This window comes from Nesoenas mayeri (genome assembly GCF_963082525.1).
Source record: "Nesoenas mayeri genome assembly, chromosome: 2".
In the NCBI taxonomy this organism is placed as follows: Eukaryota; Metazoa; Chordata; class Aves; order Columbiformes; family Columbidae; genus Nesoenas; species Nesoenas mayeri.
The window spans coordinates 117,132,826-117,151,691 of record NC_137543.1 but is presented as its reverse complement, the minus strand read 5'-3'; the positions used below and the strand labels follow the sequence as shown (position 1 = coordinate 117,151,691).

The 18,866-nt window shown below is 42.0% G+C and overlaps 1 protein-coding gene across 6 annotated transcripts in view; it reads left to right on the top strand.

Annotated features, from left to right (window-relative positions):
* ZDHHC3 (zDHHC palmitoyltransferase 3) overlaps positions 1–16,176 on the top strand; it is a 33,498-nt gene extending 17,322 nt beyond the window's left edge. For 5 of the 6 annotated variants that reach the window (XM_080338625.1, XM_080338623.1, XM_080338624.1 and 2 more), the window contains 5 exons: positions 2,942–3,038; positions 4,799–4,880; positions 6,614–6,744; positions 15,113–15,392; positions 16,122–16,176. In XM_080338625.1, the coding sequence (XP_080194751.1) occupies positions 2,942–3,038; positions 4,799–4,880; positions 6,614–6,744; positions 15,113–15,355 (553 nt within the window). In that variant the 3' untranslated portion in view covers positions 15,356–15,392; positions 16,122–16,176. Of the gene's footprint in view, positions 1–2,941; positions 3,039–4,798; positions 4,881–6,613; positions 6,745–9,486; positions 9,993–15,112; positions 15,393–16,121 lie in introns of those variants that run through there. The other variant, XM_080338627.1, reaches the window with a different exon arrangement.
* Positions 16,177–18,866: the final 2,690 nt, after the last annotated feature.

Below are 18,866 nucleotides of genomic sequence, written 5' to 3'. Positions count from 1 at the left end.
TTCATTAAATGTAATGTCTCTCCAAAGGTCAGTGTCCTTTCTCTTCTTGTTTTCATTTGCAAACCCATTTGCCTTAACTGTAGATTCTATTTAGAAGTGGTATTTAAATTAAAACTAAAGTTCAGGTAACTGTATATATATTTTTTAAGAGTTCAAACTTCCACATTTTCATTGAGTACTGTGACTTTGCTTTGTATTTTTTGTTAGATCAGTATACCTACTGATCTGTCATGTCCTTTCTTCTCCTGGTGGGATAAACTTCCCTGAAGAGAGTAACTGCTAGTGAGCTTTTTAGTTGAGCAAAATATAGTGAGCAAAATATAACTACTTCCTAAAATTCCCTTCTGCTTTTAAAACAAGTGAACCTGCTTTCCAGTAAGGAGTTAATGAGTTTACACTGGTGTCCCTTCCTTACCTACTCAAAACCCAATACATGCTGAGAGAGCTCATATCGTGGTTACTGCTGATTCATGCAGGGATCTTGTGGGGAGGAGAATGTGTAGTACTGAGCTGAACAAACTTGTTCTGCTGTTTGAATTTTTCATATTTATTTTCAGACCCTTAGTTTGCAAATGTTTTTCTTTTTTGTCAGTTTTTTTTTTTATTTTAATCAAAATCAGGAGTTGGTAATTCAGCAGGAGCAATGTGATCATGCCTATCACTTATTAATGCTACTGTAAAATCCCCTCTGACGCTTCTTCAATTATGAATGAAACTTCGCATCTAAAATTGCTGTCTTGCTGATGACTCACAGTATAGGTAAATGAAAAAGACTCTTTGGCTAAACACAAAACCTCATCTCCATGGTCCTTATTTCTATGCTTTAAGATAACTTCATAGACATTAAGATTTGAGAAACTGATCCACTGAGCACTGATGCTGGTGAGAATCTTCAGTCAAACTTTTTTTTTTTTGTGGACTAGGGGGATTTATTTGACTTCCACACATCAAGGTTGTGCATGCACATCAGCAAGAGGTACTGCTAGATGTATGCCGGTGGGACCAGAGTGTTTTTTGATTCATATGCTATTTTGTAAGTCCTCTGTGGCCAGCAAACTACTCTTGCCAGCATCTGGAAGTTGGGTGACTGAGCAGGGGGAGAGTGTTTGAGTACAAGCAATCCCCACTGCCTGTAGTTTTCAGTCGTAGTTTCTGAGTTTCCTTTTCTACCAGCTGGTTTCATGTTCTGCCTCTTATTCAGCTGCTTTTCGTATGGAACGGATGCTCTAGCATAGACTAAAAACTCTCAGCCTCTGCTACCTCCTTCATGGAGGTCGTCTTTGGCTTGGCTGCCTCAAGTTGTCAGGACCTAGGAGCAATTGAAGAGGGTGGTTGGGTACTTACCTGTTTCAGAGCCCAAGGGAGGTGTGTGTGCATCTGCACAAGGTAAATGAGACTAGAGGGAGCATCCTCCTGCTTTACACCACCTGCCCTGCCTCCTCCCCCCTGCAGCTTTTTCTTTTATTTAGCAACAGTAATTGATACTTTTCATGTGAAGTACCATTATCTGGCAGATAACTTGCTTTTACTGTGCCAGCTGATTTTAGTCCCCATGTAGCTCAAGAATCATGTCAAGCTGTTAATTCTAGGAAAAGAAGGATTTGTGGACTGTTGTCCGCTGCACCTGGGGCCAGCAGGTAATAGGGATCCTGAGGAGAAGTGGCTCCTGATCTGGCCCCATGCCGGGAGGCTGGGGTCTGCCTGGCCATTCTTTCATTTAGGATCGGGGATGTAGCAACGCATTTGTTTTTCAGACATGGCAGGTGTGGATCCCTGGGGATTACCCCCTCCTGCCATGGAGAGTGAGCGCAAGGCTGTTCTGACAGACAGATTTTCTATTATTTATTCATACGTGCTCATAAGAACGTGTTTGTGGTTTTGTTTGAATTTCCCTTAAGCATTTAGGTGTTTATTTGTTATATTAAGGTCAAAATATTTTTTTTTTTTTGTTATAAGAAGAAAAATAAAATTAGTGGAGCCCTCAGTCCTTTCTATTTAGATGCTGCCAGAACTGTTCTGGAATGGCTGTTTCCTTTTTTCCTGTTGTTTGTTTCTTTTGGGGTTTTGTGCTTTTTTTTTTTCATATTTGATTTCTGTGCTTGTTTGTGCAATGTGGTATCAGGAGACTGCTGCTCCTCTCCTATCATATGAGAAAGCAGCAGAGAAAAACACTTCCTTTATTATGTGAGTTGAAGCAGTTACTGACTATGAAAGAGAATGATGTTCAGACAGAGTAATAATCTTTTAATTATTTGACTTCTAGCCACAATGTGCAAGCTGGCAAGAATTTGCATTTTGATGTTATTAGCCTGGTTTTGTGAAGTGTTTTAACATGTAATTTTACCTTGAACTGTATATTGTGGTACTGTTGTCATGACTGACTGCTAGAGCTGTTGTGTGCTAGTATGTGGCTTACCTTGATGTTAAGAATCTGTTCTAATGCTTTATTTCTTTATTTTTGCAAGTTCCTGCTACCAGCTAATGTTAGTACATAAACCTTAGTCTGTTATTATCAACTCTGAAAAATATCATTATTCATTACTGTTTTTTACAACTTCCTGGGTTGTTTCTTTTTGTTTGTTTTTCATCTGTGGACATTTTCACAGGCCGAATAGGTTATAACTAAACTAAATCACAGGTTTTTTTCCATCTGCCTGAGTGTGTTGTTCAAACTATATTTTGATAGCAAAATATTCACATCAGTGGTTCTAAGGTGTCTTATTTGGCATTATTTTTTTGCAATGGTGATTTGGTATTGTGTGGCTCATTTTGAGCAGACATGGTCAAGCGAACAAACCACAAATACAAATGTGGTGACCAGCAAATTCATTTAGGTTCCAATTTCATCTCTGATTCTTTTCTTCAATTTCTGTGCCCCCCAAGCCCCTGTGAAATCTTGTATTCCTGGAATGAAATGTGCTAAAGACCTGTATTCTTTCAGTGTTTGCAAGAGGTGTATTCGGAAAATGGACCATCACTGCCCATGGGTCAATAACTGTGTAGGAGAGAATAACCAGAAGTACTTTGTACTGTTTACAGTAAGTATATTACAAGTGTTGTTTGAAGTTGTCCAGCGGGCAGCGCTGAAATGCCGTGTGTGAAGCAGCCCCGAAGGCTGGCTGCCTTTATTTTTTCCCCCTTGTTTCAGAAGAACTTTACAGGGAACTGTCGCTGACTTTATTTTGCTAATTAGGAAACACACACAACACAGCAACAGGGGAAAAGGTGTCAGGGGAACTATTTGCCAGAGTTTTCATAATGTGAGTAGTTTGTTGTGGCATTAAGGCAGGGTCCCAGGCCATGTGTAGGTTCCTAAATGTTGTGCTTGTACCAGTACGTGAGTGGGATCATGTAGTAAGAGCTCTTGCCACATCTGAAGTGAGGAGTGGGAAGTCTGCATACCCTTTGGCAAAGATTATCCACTTTTTACTTGCAAGTGGTTTGTTTTCATACTTGAAAACCAAGGAGGTGTTTGACTTTTTCTACTATATCTGTGGCATCATGAGGACGAAAACAGGAGTGCAAACTTGAATACTACATATTCATGGAAGGGTTGAAATCTACTTCATCAAAGCAAACTGCAAATATCCTGTGGGAGTAGCTTGAGCATTACAAGGCTGAGATTCAGTGATGCTGTTTTATTAATAAATCTTTTGAGACATCTGTAGGTTAGAGGAAGAATGTTCTCATATTACCAAGTAAAAAGGGAGAGCTTTTCAGTTAAGTGGAAAGGCTTACTGTTCTGTAGTGTGGTTTGTTAGGCTGTGGGTTACAAAACAAAATGAATCCAATTTCTTTGCCTTGAGCAAGGCTTTCTTCACCATGAGGAGTGAGCTAGGTGTTTTAATCCTATCAAAAAGATTTCTGTTTCTGTTACAACTGACATCTACTTTCAAGCAGGCTGTATTAAACACTTAATGTAGTGGAGAGAGAAACAAAAAAGGTTGCTGATTTTGTTCTTAGTTATCCTTTTTGAGATCTGAGGAGCTGAAAGAACAACAGCACGCTCAACTTGCAAGGAAAACCAAAATATTCTCCTGTCACCTTTTACTGCTTCCACAGGGGTTTCTTGTAACATAACCCCTCTCACTTCCAATATTTGCCGGCCTGTGTCAGAGTCTGTAGGTTCAGGAGAGTAATCTTTTTAGCCCTGTTTTGGTAAATTGTAGTGTGTGTGTGTAGCACTGCATATAGTTTAAAACAAAAAGGATTAAGTACAAATTATTGAAGCTTTAGAGAAACTTTCCATGCAGTGTCTGCCTCAGGGAAAAAATACTTTTTTTAAAATTTTTTTTTAAATCATTTTTCCGAAACTCATGCTGGAAAATGGATAAAGTGCATGTTGTGGTGTAAACAAATTAGCTGTTTTTCTCTGGGAAACTGTAGTGCTTCTAAGAGCAAGGACGTCAGCTTTGACGAGATGATACCTCGATGTCAGAGTGTTGCTGTTCTCTGAAAGCTGCGCTGTACTCAGCTGAGATCAGGACAGTGAGCCGTGTGGAAGGCCGTGCTGGGGTGCAGGAGCCTGGGGTTCGTGCCTTCCTGGCTTTGAATTAAACAGTGTCCCTGCTGTGCACTCAGAGCTGTTAGTAAAGCCAGAATGAGTCTGTGTAGTCTTAGCATTTGCCAGCTTCAGGGTCCTCATTTAGGAGGGATGGGGGAGGACCTGGTGGCTTTTGGAGTGGTTTTTGGTTTGGGTTTGTTTGAAGTCTTAACGCGTTATTTAAAGTATTTGGAAGATTCGGCATTTTGGTCTTTAAACTTACCTGATACCTATATTACATCCTTTGTTTTTCAGATGTATATAGCACTGATTTCCCTGCATGCTCTAATCATGGTGGGATTTCACTTCTTGTATTGCTTTGAAGAAGACTGGACAAGTGAGTACTAACAAAGTATTTTGTTAAAATACCAGATTAGCCTATGTATAAGACCTTATAATGTAGTATGCTTGTAAGGCAACCCATTTTATGCTGGTTTCAGGAGAATGCTATCAGGGCTCTGCTCTGCTACCTCTATTGTTTGGTGGTTTTTTTAATCCTGGAACTTCCTCATTGTTTCTGACTTGCTGAGATCTCTGTCCTGAAAAGTCCTGTTTCAACTTAAGCCTAACACTGCCCAGGGAGAAGCTGAGATGCGAAGACACCTACATAGTATGTGTGCAATAATCTACTGCTGATGTGAATGTGGCACTGATTTTCTGAATGCCAACACAAGATAAGAGGAACGTGTGTAATTTGTTAAAAAGGGTAGTGTGAATCATTCTTGCAAGACTGCCAGGAAAACATACTAACTCAGATCCAAAAATCCACCCTCACAAGAACAGACAATTCCTTTCCACACAAAAAAACCACAACCAACCAAACAAACATAAAAATCCCAGCCCTCATTCTGGAGCAGCCAGTGAGTAAATTTTCACAAAGCCAGTTGAGATGTGTTTTTAAAAACACAAATAGATATAGGAAATCCTCTAGGTAATGCTGAGTCAAACAGCAAGTTGTCTAAAGAATGTGTGTGCAGATGTATCTGCTGCTTGTGGATTTTTCTGGAAGAGCATTAGCTGCATTTTTCTTGAAGTTTCAGTTGTGTCTTTCGATATAATGACCGGTTTTAGTTTATAATACTGCAGACAGTGGACACATTTACACATATGAACTGAATTTGACAGGGTTGTTCTGCAGTTCAAAACTTTTTCAAATAGCCACCAGCTGTCACTGAGAACATCTGGATTTTAATACAGTGGCCAGGGCCATAGGGGAAGGATACATCAAAAGACAGAGTTTCCTTTGTCCACTTTTTATGAGCCTGTATCTGTGAGGGAAGCACTTTTCACCTGTCCCAGGTTTGGTGGCAGAACAGAGCACTTCTGATAGATGGATCTGTGGTTCCATCTGCCTTGGATATGTGCTGATTGTGTTAGCCCCTGATTATGGTGTTTCTGTTAAAGCTTAACATCTCATGACAAAAATAGGATTTTTGATGATTCTTATTCTTGCATTTCAGAAAAATATGGAGATGTTCAGACACGTACAACACTCAACACTATGATTTTTGCCCTACAACATTTTTCTTTCTCTTCCTTTCTTCTGCTCCTCTTTTTTAGTTACCTTCTCATATTTTTTTTCAGTGCTTGCCAGAGTTTGCACTATAGAGTATGAGGAAAAATAAGAATTTGGCTTACTCTGCCCTTCTTTAGGTTATGACTTAGAGCAGTTATGAAAGGAAGCCTACTCTAATTATCATTGTGTCTTGATAACCAACTTACGATTTCTAATGGGACATTATCATTTTGGAAAATGAAGATACAGGTGAAATTGAGTGGAGTCCCAGTCAGTGTGCTGGGGAAACACCTAAGTGGAAAAGAAACTTGTATTCTTGAAGTGTTGCAGGGTGGGGTTTTTTTAGTTCTGCTTTTATTTAAACTTGCGAGATCATTTTCATTGTTGAATACCCTCAGGAATGTCAGAACTTCCCTTTGCACCTTTTTGAGAATGATGATCGTGTAATTTATTTTGATAGCTTGAGTATGGAAAACTCGTGGCTTAGCAGGTGTTAAGCAGCTGCTGCATTACCTGATCTCTCCCCTTCCAACTCCATTGTTTTGTCTCCACAGAGTGCAGTTCCTTCTCTCCACCGACTACGGTGATTCTTCTCATCCTCTTGTGTTTCGAGGCTCTCCTGTTTCTCATCTTTACCTCGGTTATGTTTGGGACCCAAGTACACTCCATCTGCACTGATGAAACGGTGGGTGTTTCACAGACTTTCCTTTACTCTCTCTCACCATTTGTATAAACCCTGTATAAAGCTACAAGGTCTTTTCTTGTTGCACGGGGAGTTCATGTATGTGTAGCCTTTGAGGAAAAATCCAGTGTCATAAACTGAGCTAGCACAGTGCTGGATTGTGCTTGCTGAAGGTTACTGTGAGTAGTATACACCTACGTATTGGCTGGGATGCTGTGTTGACAGTACTTCTGATAAGGTGGGCATTGGTAACTGGGATTACTGTGTAAAGCATTCGTCCCTGTGGATTCAAGAACCTTTTTCCTTTAGTGAAGTGGGTTTACATTTATATTGTCTGAAATACAGCTGTGTGTCCCCTGGTGTCACTACAGCTCTATGTGCTGGAAAACCAGGATGAGCAGGTATAGGAGGGAGATACATATACAGACACACAGGCACTTCTAGTCTCAGAGTAGTTAAATTTATACAGTCCTAAAATTACATTTGGCCTTTTGAAGGCAACTGTGAGGCTGATGTGGCCCCTGCTGAAAATGAGTTTGACACCCCTAGTCTAGTCTGTAAGGTGTAAGCTTTATCTGCTTGTTAAACAGTTCAAAAACTCTTGCCAGAGGGGGAAAAAGAGAGTGGAGTAGGCCCATGAAAACCTGCTGGGTACCCTCTGGTGCAAAGCCACCGTGCTACCCCCAGACAACGATGGCATAGCAGAGGTTACGTAGTAGTGTTGCAGTCCGTTGTCTATCCCATTTGCCCACTTCTGTAAAGACGGAGCTTGTGACTCCCGGGGATGTTCCCATGCTGTGAATACTGCTGGCCTTCACCAAGCATGCTCAGATACCTTAATTAACTGGAGTGGTTGAAGTGATAAGTCTTAAAAGAGCAACAACTCTTTCTTCTTCCCCTACCTCCTTTAGTTTTCTTTCCACTTCACTTGTTTGCCCATGGCCAGTTGAAGCTAGAATAGGTATTTTTGCTGCCGTTTGAGAGCTATGACTGGCATTATAGACTGTAAGAGCCCATTGCTCCTGAGTCTTTTTTGCAGTACTTTTTCAAATACTCGACTTCTGCAAGAGGCTGCTATTCACATTGTGGCTCTTGTGTGTTCAGACGAAGACATCAGGTGTTGATTCTGCTGGGGAGAGCCCTGGGAAGAAGTACAGTGTCACACAGAACAACAAGATCCTGCCAACCTTGAGTTTATCAATAAGCGCGTGAATGAGCAATGCTGCCTGTGAAATCATCATTTGGATTTCTTGATCTTTGAAGCCTTTCAAGAGTTTTTAGAAGATGCTTCCTATAGCTGGGCACCCAAATAAGCCCCCCCAATTTTCCCTTCCCCTTAAATTCTGGGAACTTATAGATATTAAAAGAACAATGCCACAATCTAAAATAAGAAAAGAAACATGGCTTCCCCCTGTTGGGCTGTGGGTTTTCATTTTTGTTTTCTTTTTAAATATGTACCATTAAGGGTTTTGCTCTGTGGAATGTCTCATTATTGATTTGCTAGCATTGAGCTGGTTGTGTCTGGCAAGCATTCTTTTTTGAACAGAGGAATATTTCCAGGTGAAGTTCTTGCAGGTGCGGTCTCTTGCGGTGTTTTATTTCGTATTTTAGAGACAGGGCTGTGTCTTGCCCTTTCTCCCTTTCTTCTTCCAGTCGCTGGGAGACCTAACTCCACATCTTGTGTACGTTGTCCCACCAGGATGGTTCCTTTCTGCCTGAAGGGACCCAGAGCCCTAGTATGTTGCTGTTGTCTCTAGAGGGGACATTTACCAGGGATCAGCACAACTGTCGCAGTTGACCCATGTGTTCTGCAGAGCTCCCAGAATTGGTAATTTGAGACACACAGATTCATTACAGTGCATTAATCCAGAGCACGGGAGAGACATGTAGGTCGGGAGAAGCTTACCTTCCAAAAGATGCGAAGTTAAAGAACAGAGTGATCAGCCCGCTGCTGCAGCCTGTCTGAGACTAATGCTCTCCAGTGACTGCACCCATTCATTTTGCTTCTGCAGCAGCCAGGCACAGCTCTCCTGAAAGACCAAATTCACTTGTTGGGTGTTAGGCACGATACAGATAATTTTTTACTTTTTTAATGATTGACTAGTGAATGTTTTAGCTGATTGCTTGACGGCTTATTTTTGTTCTCCCTCTAACATTTACTAAGCAATGCCAATGATTTCTCTCAAATCGGCGTCTTATTTAACCCTTTCTCCCTGCTGTCAGCCCGTGCATGATTCTAATGAAACATGAAGAGGCACCAGGTAGACTCAGCTACACTGAGCCATGGGCACTTCCTGAACTTGCTTGGTGAATCTGGGAGCATTATCGAGATTGTCTTTGGGTTTGTGGGTTGTTTTTTTTGTCTGCAAGCTTATAATGGTTTCCTCTAAAACTTTTCCATCTGGTCAGCACATAATGCTTTCAGCCATTAAAGCACATACTTCATGATAGGTTTTAGGCGGTGGGCTTTTTTTGATTGACATCAGATGCAATTGGAGGTCAGGTCTTAAAAGGTTTATGAAATATCTAGGCCTGAATAAAATGGAAGTAATTTTATTTGCAAGGAATATTTTCTAACCTTAGTATTTTTTAGTAGAAAACAATGAAAAGGAAAGGCAGTAAAGACACATTTATATTTTACTACTCCATCCTTTAGAGAAGGGGTAAGTGAGAATAGACCTTTCCCAAGACCCAGAACTACAAAATTTGAGCGTTTGACTGAAAATGTGATATTTCTGTTTTCAGGGAATAGAACAGTTGAAAAAGGAAGAGAGAAGATGGGCTAAAAAAACAAAATGGATGAACATGAAAGCAGTATTTGGCCATCCGTTCTCTATAGCATGGCTTAGCCCATTCGCAACACCAGACCAAGGAAAAGCAGACCCATACCAGTATGTGGTCTGAGGAACTCTTGACCAGCATTTCCACTAAAATAGAAACATATTACAGCACTACTGTTATAAATTTTCCATGAATGTTGAAAACACAAAGCAAAACAAACTTTTTTAATGTCTATTCAATGGCTGATAATTGCAGAGAAAAAAAAGCCCTGTATTCCACAATTTCAAATAACTCTGTATCTCTGGCTGAAACTGCTGCTGCTTTTTTTTTTCTTCTTTTCTTTCTCATTGTTTTTTTTCTTTTTTTTTTTTTTTTTTTTTAAATCTTGTTAACTTTACTGGCCTTTGTTTCTCTCTGCTTTCTGTATGGCGTAACTAATGTGAAGGGGATCCTCTTTCTCTGTTGTGATCCACCTCTTCTGAGTAGATTCTCATGCTGTCTCCTGACTGTGATGAGCTCTGTGGAAGACATGTGAGTGCCAACAGCCCTACACAGACACCTTTGGACCTCCCGAAGGGGCACGTTGCTCTTTCGTAAGCGAACTTGAACCGGGAAGCAGACACTTCACTTGCCAAAAGGTGCAAGGCAAGAACGCGACACAGCAAAGAGCCAGTTGACCTGGTGATCGTATATAGTTAAAAGTACTCAAAACAAATGTTGCCAACAGCAATTCCCACCCCACCCTCCTTTTTCCTTCCAGCCACAGAACTGTTTCCATCTTTCTGGCATTATTTTGTCTGCTCCCTCCCTTGTGCGCAGGAAATCGTTGCCCTCCTAGGATAACTCTGGCAGATTTTAGAAGACTCGTTGGATTATTAAATGCCTTACATTTGCAGGAAAGAAAGAAATCTAATTTTCAAGTGTTTAGAATAGCAGAATCATCATGTTTGTGTATATTTGTCTTGGTAAATGAGTTGTTAGAACAATGCCTGCTAAACAGTGTTAATGTGAGAAACTGACATGAATGCCCAGATTACGATAAAGACTAATGTTGACAGGATGTGTAGGTGTACCAGGGCGATTGATTCTATATTCTTAGCGCTGCCCTGATTTAGAGCTTTGTAAGTCTTTTCTCATATCTATGCATACATGTGTATGTGTGTAAACACACACACGTATATGTGTGTTTGCAAGGGGGAAATATTGATGGTAAGGCGCATGCATATTGTTATGAGCTGTGTGGTGATGGAAGTGGGAGGGACAGAAGGCGTTCCAGAAACGGGTAGAGCTAAACCATTCATAATTACAGCTGACATTCTTGTGTTCAGGCAGGAATTTTATTATATTTTTGGATCATGACTCCCATGGGTTCATCAAATGAATTGCAAACAAAGGAAAAATACAAATCAGATGTGTCCATGACTTCCAAGGAATCTTTTCTTTCCTTGGTTTAAAACAAAACGATATTTTTTTTGGAAAATGATCTGTTTAGACTGCTTCAAAGCCATGAGGGAAGGGAGGGAAATCAGGGAAGGAGAAATTTAATGGATGTCTCGTTTTGGAAGTAATGTGAATGCTGCATCTTTTCAATCTGTCAATGCTTCCATATGGAAAACAAATGCAATAAAACTTTTCCAAAAACTTGTTTGCTGTTCCTATTTTCTGTTTTCAAACACTGGGAAAAATCTGTAGTCGTTTTGTGAACTTTCACTTCCGTATGCAATCAGGCAGGAGCACATAAAGATTAACTGATTGTACAACTTTTAAGTTGAAAAATGAGTTAATCAGTAGTACAGTGGTGGGTTAATCGGTGGTTTTATTTCCCTGCTCGGAGGAGGCTGTCAGTGAGTGTGCTGCTGTGCGAACAGGCTGTTTCTGCAGCTCTCCTGCCTCCGGGGTGGATCAGCATGAGATCTCTGCAGCACGACTGCCCGGAGGGAGCCACGGGCTGCACTTGTTCCTCGCCGGGAAAGCCATTTGAAGGAAACGTGGCCTATGCAGACACGTTTCCGTAGCAAAGAAAAGCTGAGGTTTTGTTTTTTATAGTGCTGATACTGCTTGTAGTGGAAAACTACTGTAAATAAACACGTAGCTCTGGTATGCAATGCTGTTTTCCAGAGAATGGTCCCAGCTTAATGGTTAAGGGCTGGATCTTCGGCCGCAGTCAGTTCAGTCAGCGAGATATGTGCGGGTGATAACTGGATCTGGTGGAGAATCTGGCCCTAAAAGTGTCTTGGCGCAAAATCATGGGATAGAATCACAGAATCATTCTGGTTGGAAGAGACCATCAAGATCATCGAGTCCAACCATAACCTAAATCTAGCACTAAACCATGACCCTAAGAACCTTGTCTGTACACCTTTTCAACATGTATTGTGGGTGCAGGCTTTAGTCACCTAGGCAATTAATGAATGAATGCATCTCTTTGTACACTTCATTGCTTTAAAAATTGTTTTGATTATAAATTCCACTGGTGCACATTCCAGTTTTCGTTTGTTTTTAATTATCCTTATTCACTATGCATTTTGGAAGGAGATTGGTTATTTTGACTATTGTGAGAAAATGTGTAATTGGTGGGTTTTTTTGTTTGTTTCAAATATGCAAATTGTTAAACAGCATTATGTAGCATTGGTGTATTCAGTCAAACAGTTTTGTTTTAAATGAGGCGTCATCACAGCTTGCAGAAATGCCCATTGGTACCTGTTACGTGTGTGTCTCAGGAGCGGGGGCTCCTCAGTGTTACTTGCACTGTATGGCTTGGTGGTGCAATTTGGATTATAGTAAATGTGGGTCAGTGTTAATAACAAGAAAGGCAGACTTAACAATTTGCTCATGTATTTTCTCAGAACTACCCGATCGAAGATGCTTGCTCTGTTCTAGTGTGGCTGAGAGAAACTGAAGGATAAACTTGATCAGAGGCAGGACACCCTTTTTTTTTTTTCCCAAATCTAAGAGGTGCTTCAAGCAGCAATGAGTGCAAAGACCTGCCATAGGGAAAGACTGCCTTCATCATGATTTCTGATAGCAACACTTCCTCTGTCTTCCCCTTTGAATTGTTACAACGCTTTCCCCTTCTATTCTCTCTTTCCCTTTGGATTTTAAAAGTGTACGTAAAAAAATATATATGCATTTCTTCTAACATGCAAGAGCTGTCCTGCAGATCGCTTCAGGGTCAGGCCACACAGTGCAGCATCCTCCTCTGGCGCTGCGCAGGAGCAGATACCAAGGGCAACAGTGGGACAAACGGGGTCTGTCCTGCAGTGTCACAGTGGTAACGGGTCACCCTCATCTTACTGTCCCTGCATTTGCAACGCTGCACCACTTACTGAAATGGGAGTGTCCAATGTTTAAATATTGCTCTGTGTATGTATGCTCTTTTCACTATTTGTTCAAAATTGTGTAATTTGAAATAGTGACAGGTGATGCTTCCTGAGCCCTTTTTTTTTAAAAAAAAGTGAAATAGTTGTGTGATGGGAAAGAGAAACAGCTGATAGTTGAATTTGTAATACAAAATTCTCACTTTCTAAAATAATGGTCAGAGATTTGAGGTAAATATATTTAAAACCAAAGTTTCATTAAACAGTAGTGAAACATCTTCAAGACTTGTGCCTTCCTTCCTTCCCACTTTTAAGGCAAAACCAGACCAGGATATAATTTTTAAAACTTCTGCTCGTTTTCAATACATGCCCTGCAGGGATTAGCAAGGTCAGGCTGGGTGAGGGAAAGTATGCTCCTGCCTGCACTGATTAACTGCTCCCTAATCTGGTTTTAGTGCAACCTCAGCCTGACCTTGCTTATCGCCCTGGTTAGCAGATTCTGTTTGGAGCAGATGAGGGATGTCATTTTGGGGAGCGAAGAGAGGGCTCGCTGCCCAAAAGTGCTCAAGATCCTTATTCCCCATCTAGATGGCAGAGTAGAATGAACCAGGTTATGGACCTGACTGAGGGCAGGATTAAAGTTTGTGCTGCTGGGAAAGGTTTCAATGTTTGGTGGCGGTTTCTCCTCCTGCCCCATGCTGCTTGTTTTCCTTCTGTCCAGATACTCACACAATAAACACAGCAGCAGCAGCAGTACCCGATGCCTCGTCCCAATTGTATAGAGGCTGCGAGGGATTTTCCTGGGAATAGTAAAAACTGCGTTTGCCAGCTTGGGAGCAGAGCAAAGAGACACCGTGTCTGTGCTTAGCATTGCAAGATGTACGTTTGTGCTTCAGGGCTTGAATTTTTCCCAAAATTGCAACCCTGAAGACTTAATGTTTTGTATTTCATCATTTCTGCACATTTGCTGTTGGATTTCTCCAAAGTTAGCATGAGAAATGCTGCGTAGATGAAGCTCCCAAAAGCTTTGCATGTAATTCTTCAGTTTATGGTGTGTTTTCTCCCAGGCCTCCTCATGCTGACTCAATGTAATTGCAAAGCCAAGCTGCTGCTGTATTAAAATGTTGTGTTAGTTACAAGGCTTATTGCAAGTCCAGCTGTGGTGCCACTGAGCTGTTGCATGTATTCATTTCCTCCCGCTGCAAAGCTTTGAAATGTTTTCTGGGTCACTAGGGAAAATCTGCAGAATTAGAACATGACAAGTGTATTTTTCATTCCAGCTCCTCTAAAGCTGCTCTTCTAAACGGTTTTAACTGAATTTGCTCATTTTGTCGTTTCCTTGAGCATCTAAAAACTTGGAACCAGTATTCTTGATTCTCTAAGAACAGCATTTCTGTGTGGCCACTTGTATATTGTCATGAGCATATCATGTGCAGCTGTAGATCTTCTTACATGGTGAAGAAGATGGGTATAAAAATATGTGCTCTGTTTCATGTAGTGGTAGCTTTAAAAAAAAATTCTTAGTTCCTTATTTCTACATGAAGACGACTACCAGAACAAAATGTCACAGCCTAAATTTGAAGGATATGTTATTTAAATGCCATTAAAATGTTTGCTTTAGTAAAAGTGATGCTCTTGAAGGGATGATAAAATCAAAATAGTGACTGACCAAGGCTCCAGTGTCCTGCTTTGAGACCTCCTCTTCCACCCATATGGATGTCCTCATGTCCCAGCGAGTGGTGTGGTGTGATTTGTCTTAGACAACTTGTTAAATGGAAATTTTGTTCTTAAGTATTTGCTCTTCAGTGGTGTTTTTATGTCAGCTTCTAGTGACAGTCCTAGATGTGGCTATGGTAAATTCCTAATCACTGGAAAGAGTTGTAGTATTTTGCTTGTATCTGGACTATTGTAAAATGGCTAAATAAGGTGAAATTTTAAATTTTAATTGCATTTTGTTATTCCTGGAGGGATTAAAAAAGCATCAGGAGAAAAGATCCATGTTTCCCAAAGGGATGGCTTTTTAAAAGCCATCTCTTTACCATACAAATCAATAGTAACTTGTACCAAAATAGGTCACCGAGATTCATGTTATCTGTGGATTTTGTCTTGTTTTAAGCTTTTGTTATGAAACTTTCAGTAACATGAGACATCTGTCTTCGTTGTTCACTAAAACCTAAGCAGCGACCTGGCTGTAGATGAGCCATTTTGCACATGCTGCTGAGGTTGTACCTTCTACAAATGCAAGACGACCCACGACTCTTCTCTTCTTGCAGGGTATTGAGCGTCTTAAAAACCAGAAGCCAACCTGGGAGAAGATCAGTGGCTGGGAAGGAATGAAGCTGGCATTCGGTGGTGCCTTCTCCTTGGGCTGGTTCAATCCCTTTTCGAACCTGAACTGCAGGAGCCCAGTGCCGGCTGAAGTGGCAGCAGCAGCTCCTGCATCTGCAATATTGACCCAAGAAGAAATTGAGCAGTTTCTCACTCGAGATGTTGCCGTCCCAGTGTTACATGAATAAGCAAAGCATTCTCCAAGGTGTCAAGAGCAGCTTTCAGGTGGTTCTTTTTTGTTTGTTTTTAATAACTGCTTTTGCTGGAGATTTAAAGGGTTGGTTTTTAACATACTTTGGGTGCATTGAAAAATTCAGAAGTATTTATCTGGAAGCCAGGTACAGCACTAGCAGAAGCAATGCAAATCTCCAGAGAAAGCTTTGTAAGGGATGAGATTCATAATCTCCTTCTTGGACCTGTGACAAGTGCTTCATTGAGCTTTTCTTACTTGGCCTTTAAGGGAAGTTTATAATTGTTGGATAGGTTGGCCCCAGCTCCCAGAAATGTGGAGTCCTAAGGACTGTTTTTCAGGTTAATCTTTTGTTCTTATAGCTTCTTGGAGGGCTAAATAATAAACCCTGTGCAATGGCCAGATTAGCCCAGATCCAAAGGTTTTCTTGGAAAGCGTGTCCTTTTTAGCTCTTTCTGTGGATGCTGCTTCTGGATTATGAAAACCACTGGTGATCAGGTCTTGGCAAAGGTGGGATACCAGACTACAGGCACAGCAGATGGGTGAGCTCACCGTGGGTGTTATTCCTTTGGGCTCCAAAATATCTCCAGGGGTACGTTTTGACCCTCTGTGCTCGTGGGGCTGCCCAAGACTTTGGCTGAGAGGACAGCGAGCTGGTGGTGGTGCTGGGCTGGCGGGAGCCCTCATCCACAGCCAGCACAACCGAGAGCGGGCAAGTACTGGCCAAGTTTTCAAGCTGCTGGTGGGGAAAATCTTTCGCCCAGGATCTGCGGTTCCTGAACACGTACGATGTGTGAAGCGGGAGCTGCCTGGCCGAGCTCTGCAGCTCAGAACACAGGCAGCTGGTCTAGGTTGGGCACCAGGGATATTTCTGCCATAAAGAAGAGGGTGATCCGTGAGCACCCTGCTGATGGAGGTACTGGCTTTCTCCATTTGTCTTGTCTAATTTAGATGTCTGTCTGTCTTTTGTTTGCTTTTCCTTGATGGCCAGAGTTAGCTGAGGATGAATATTGCTGCTTAATCATACTAGGGTTTAACATTGTGCTGTTATTTCCTTATGCTAATTTTGCAGCCAGCTCCTGGAGCACATTGGTGAGTGCGTAGCAGGAGCGTGCATCGCTCAAGGAAGGCATCACTGCAGGTGGCAGTAGTTGCAGCAACGTCATGTGGAGGTGATGCTAGCCGCTGCATCCAAACACGCTACAAACACTTGGTGTGCTCCAGACATCAGTTAGTGTGGTTTTAGCTCAGACTGTTTTTCAGGTTTGTTTGTTTGTTTTTCTTCTTCTCATGTCCCTTAGCTCAATTGTCAGTAAATTTTGCAGGATATTAGAGACGTGATCCTGGTTTCCCACCCCCGCACAGGACGAGCTTGCTTTCATCTCCCCCCCCTCTATAATGTGGACCAAAGATAACTGTTTCCTCTCAAAAGTAAAAGAAAGGAGTTTTGGGGATGAAGGCATAGTGTTGCGCAAGACCTAGATGAAGTTTTTATTATTTATAGAAGCAATATCAAGTGCAATTTGTGCAAGATGTATTAATGGTGTGACATTAAGGGATACTGTGAAGGGATGAGATTCTCTCTTACTCTTGTCCTCTGCCACAGCAGTCCCTTTTTCTGGCAAAGGCACTGGGAGCAAACTGAGTGCCGTGACTGTTAGGAGCACAGCTTGGCTACAACCTAGGGAGTATTCCCAAGCAGTTGTTCTATCCCATATCCCCTCTGGATGTCCCCTCTTTCTCAATGGAAATTAGATTTATAAAAAAATGAATTTATAAAAGCCTTTTTTTGTAAAGGGAAACAGCCTGTGTTTGTGGAGGATTGAGGTGTACTCTCCTATAATTTAGACATGAGGCCTTTGAACGTCATTGCTCTGTGCAACAGCGTGATAGTGAGTGAAGAAGCTCTCCTGCTCCTGCACCAGCCTGCGTTCATAGAATCATAGAATCATTTCAGTTGGAAGAGACCCTCAGGATCATCGAGTCCAACCATAACATAACCTAACTCTAGCACTAAACCATGTCCCTAAGAACCTCATCTAAACGCCTTTTAAACACCCCCAGGAAGGGTGACTCCACCACTTCCCTGGGCAGCCTGTTCCAGTGCCTGACAACCCTTTCCGTGAAGAATTTTTTCCTAATATCCAATCTAAACCTTCCCTGGTTCAACTTGAGGCCATTTGCTCTTGTCCTATCACTTGCTACTTGGGAGAAGAGACCAACACCCTCCATGCTACAACCTCCTTTCAGGTGGTTGCAGACAGCGATAAGGTCTCCCTTCAGCCTCCTTTTCTCCAGGCTGAACAGCCCCAGTTCCCCCAGCTGCTCCTCATCAGACTTGTGCTCCTTTGCCAGCCTCCCACAGGAAAGGGACATCAGGGACATATGCAGATCTATAAGGGATTTCCTATAGGGAGCAACAGGGATGTTGAAGGAGGAAAAGTAAAAGTGCCCTTTTTAGCTTATGTTTTCTACTTTTGGCTTTCTGCTCAGCCTCTACATCCAATTAATTCCCTGCCTCTGGTGCCATGTCTGCAGAGGGAATGGTGCTATGGAGTCCTGGGGTGGGGAAACTAGTTGATAGTTGAAAATCACCTTGAGACAAGTGCATGGGTACATCAGCTCAGGAGAGACCCCCCCTTGCCCTATGTTTTGGTGGTGCTTCTTGGAACATGGACCCCATTTATGTATCTTTGGATAGGCACAGGCAGAAGCAGAGTGTTTCCTCCTCCACTCTCAAAAAAACTGGTTCTCCTCATCATGAGAATAGGAATCCTTCGCTTCTGTGTCCCAACTCTTGTGTTGTTCCTCAGGTGCTGGCATTTCTAGGTTTTTGTTTGTTTGTTTGTTTTCTAATAGCTGAAATGAAAAAGCAGTGTGAAAGGGGAGGGTGAGAGCCAGAACAGCCATCTCCCCTTCTCCCATGGTGCAATTATGGTCTGAGCGAGAGACAGAGACATGGCCTTGTGCCTCACACGGAGCCATGGGCAGCCAGCCCAGCTCTGGTTCTGGTGCCCCCAAAGACTTTGTAGGGTGACTTTCTATGTCCAGCAAATTGCTTTTCTTGGTGTCTCTTCACTGTCAGACTCCCTTGTCCCCTTCTTCTTCCTCCCCCTAGAAGTCCCAGCACCCCTTGGTGTATCTCCTCCATCTTGATATTGTGTGGCAACTGTCAGAAATTGCAAAAGTCATCACAAGTTGGAAAAATCTGTTTTATCCACAGCTCTGGCATAAACCTCCTTCTTTAATGACTACCTGGTAGCTTGAAACCAAATGTGATTTTAGTGAAATTGAAACCAAACGCACCGTTTTCCTTCCCTTCCCTCCATGCCCTCCTTGCCCCTTGTTAAATTGTGCCTTCGCCTGCGGGCTATGTTGCTGCAGTCCCGGCTGTCTCACTGGACACCTGGGGAAGCTGTTCCTTGAGAGCAATTGCAGTGCTGCCAACTGCTGGAGGTCCCTTCGGTGCGAAGTGTTGATACGTGATGGACAAGGTCGTGGCAGACATG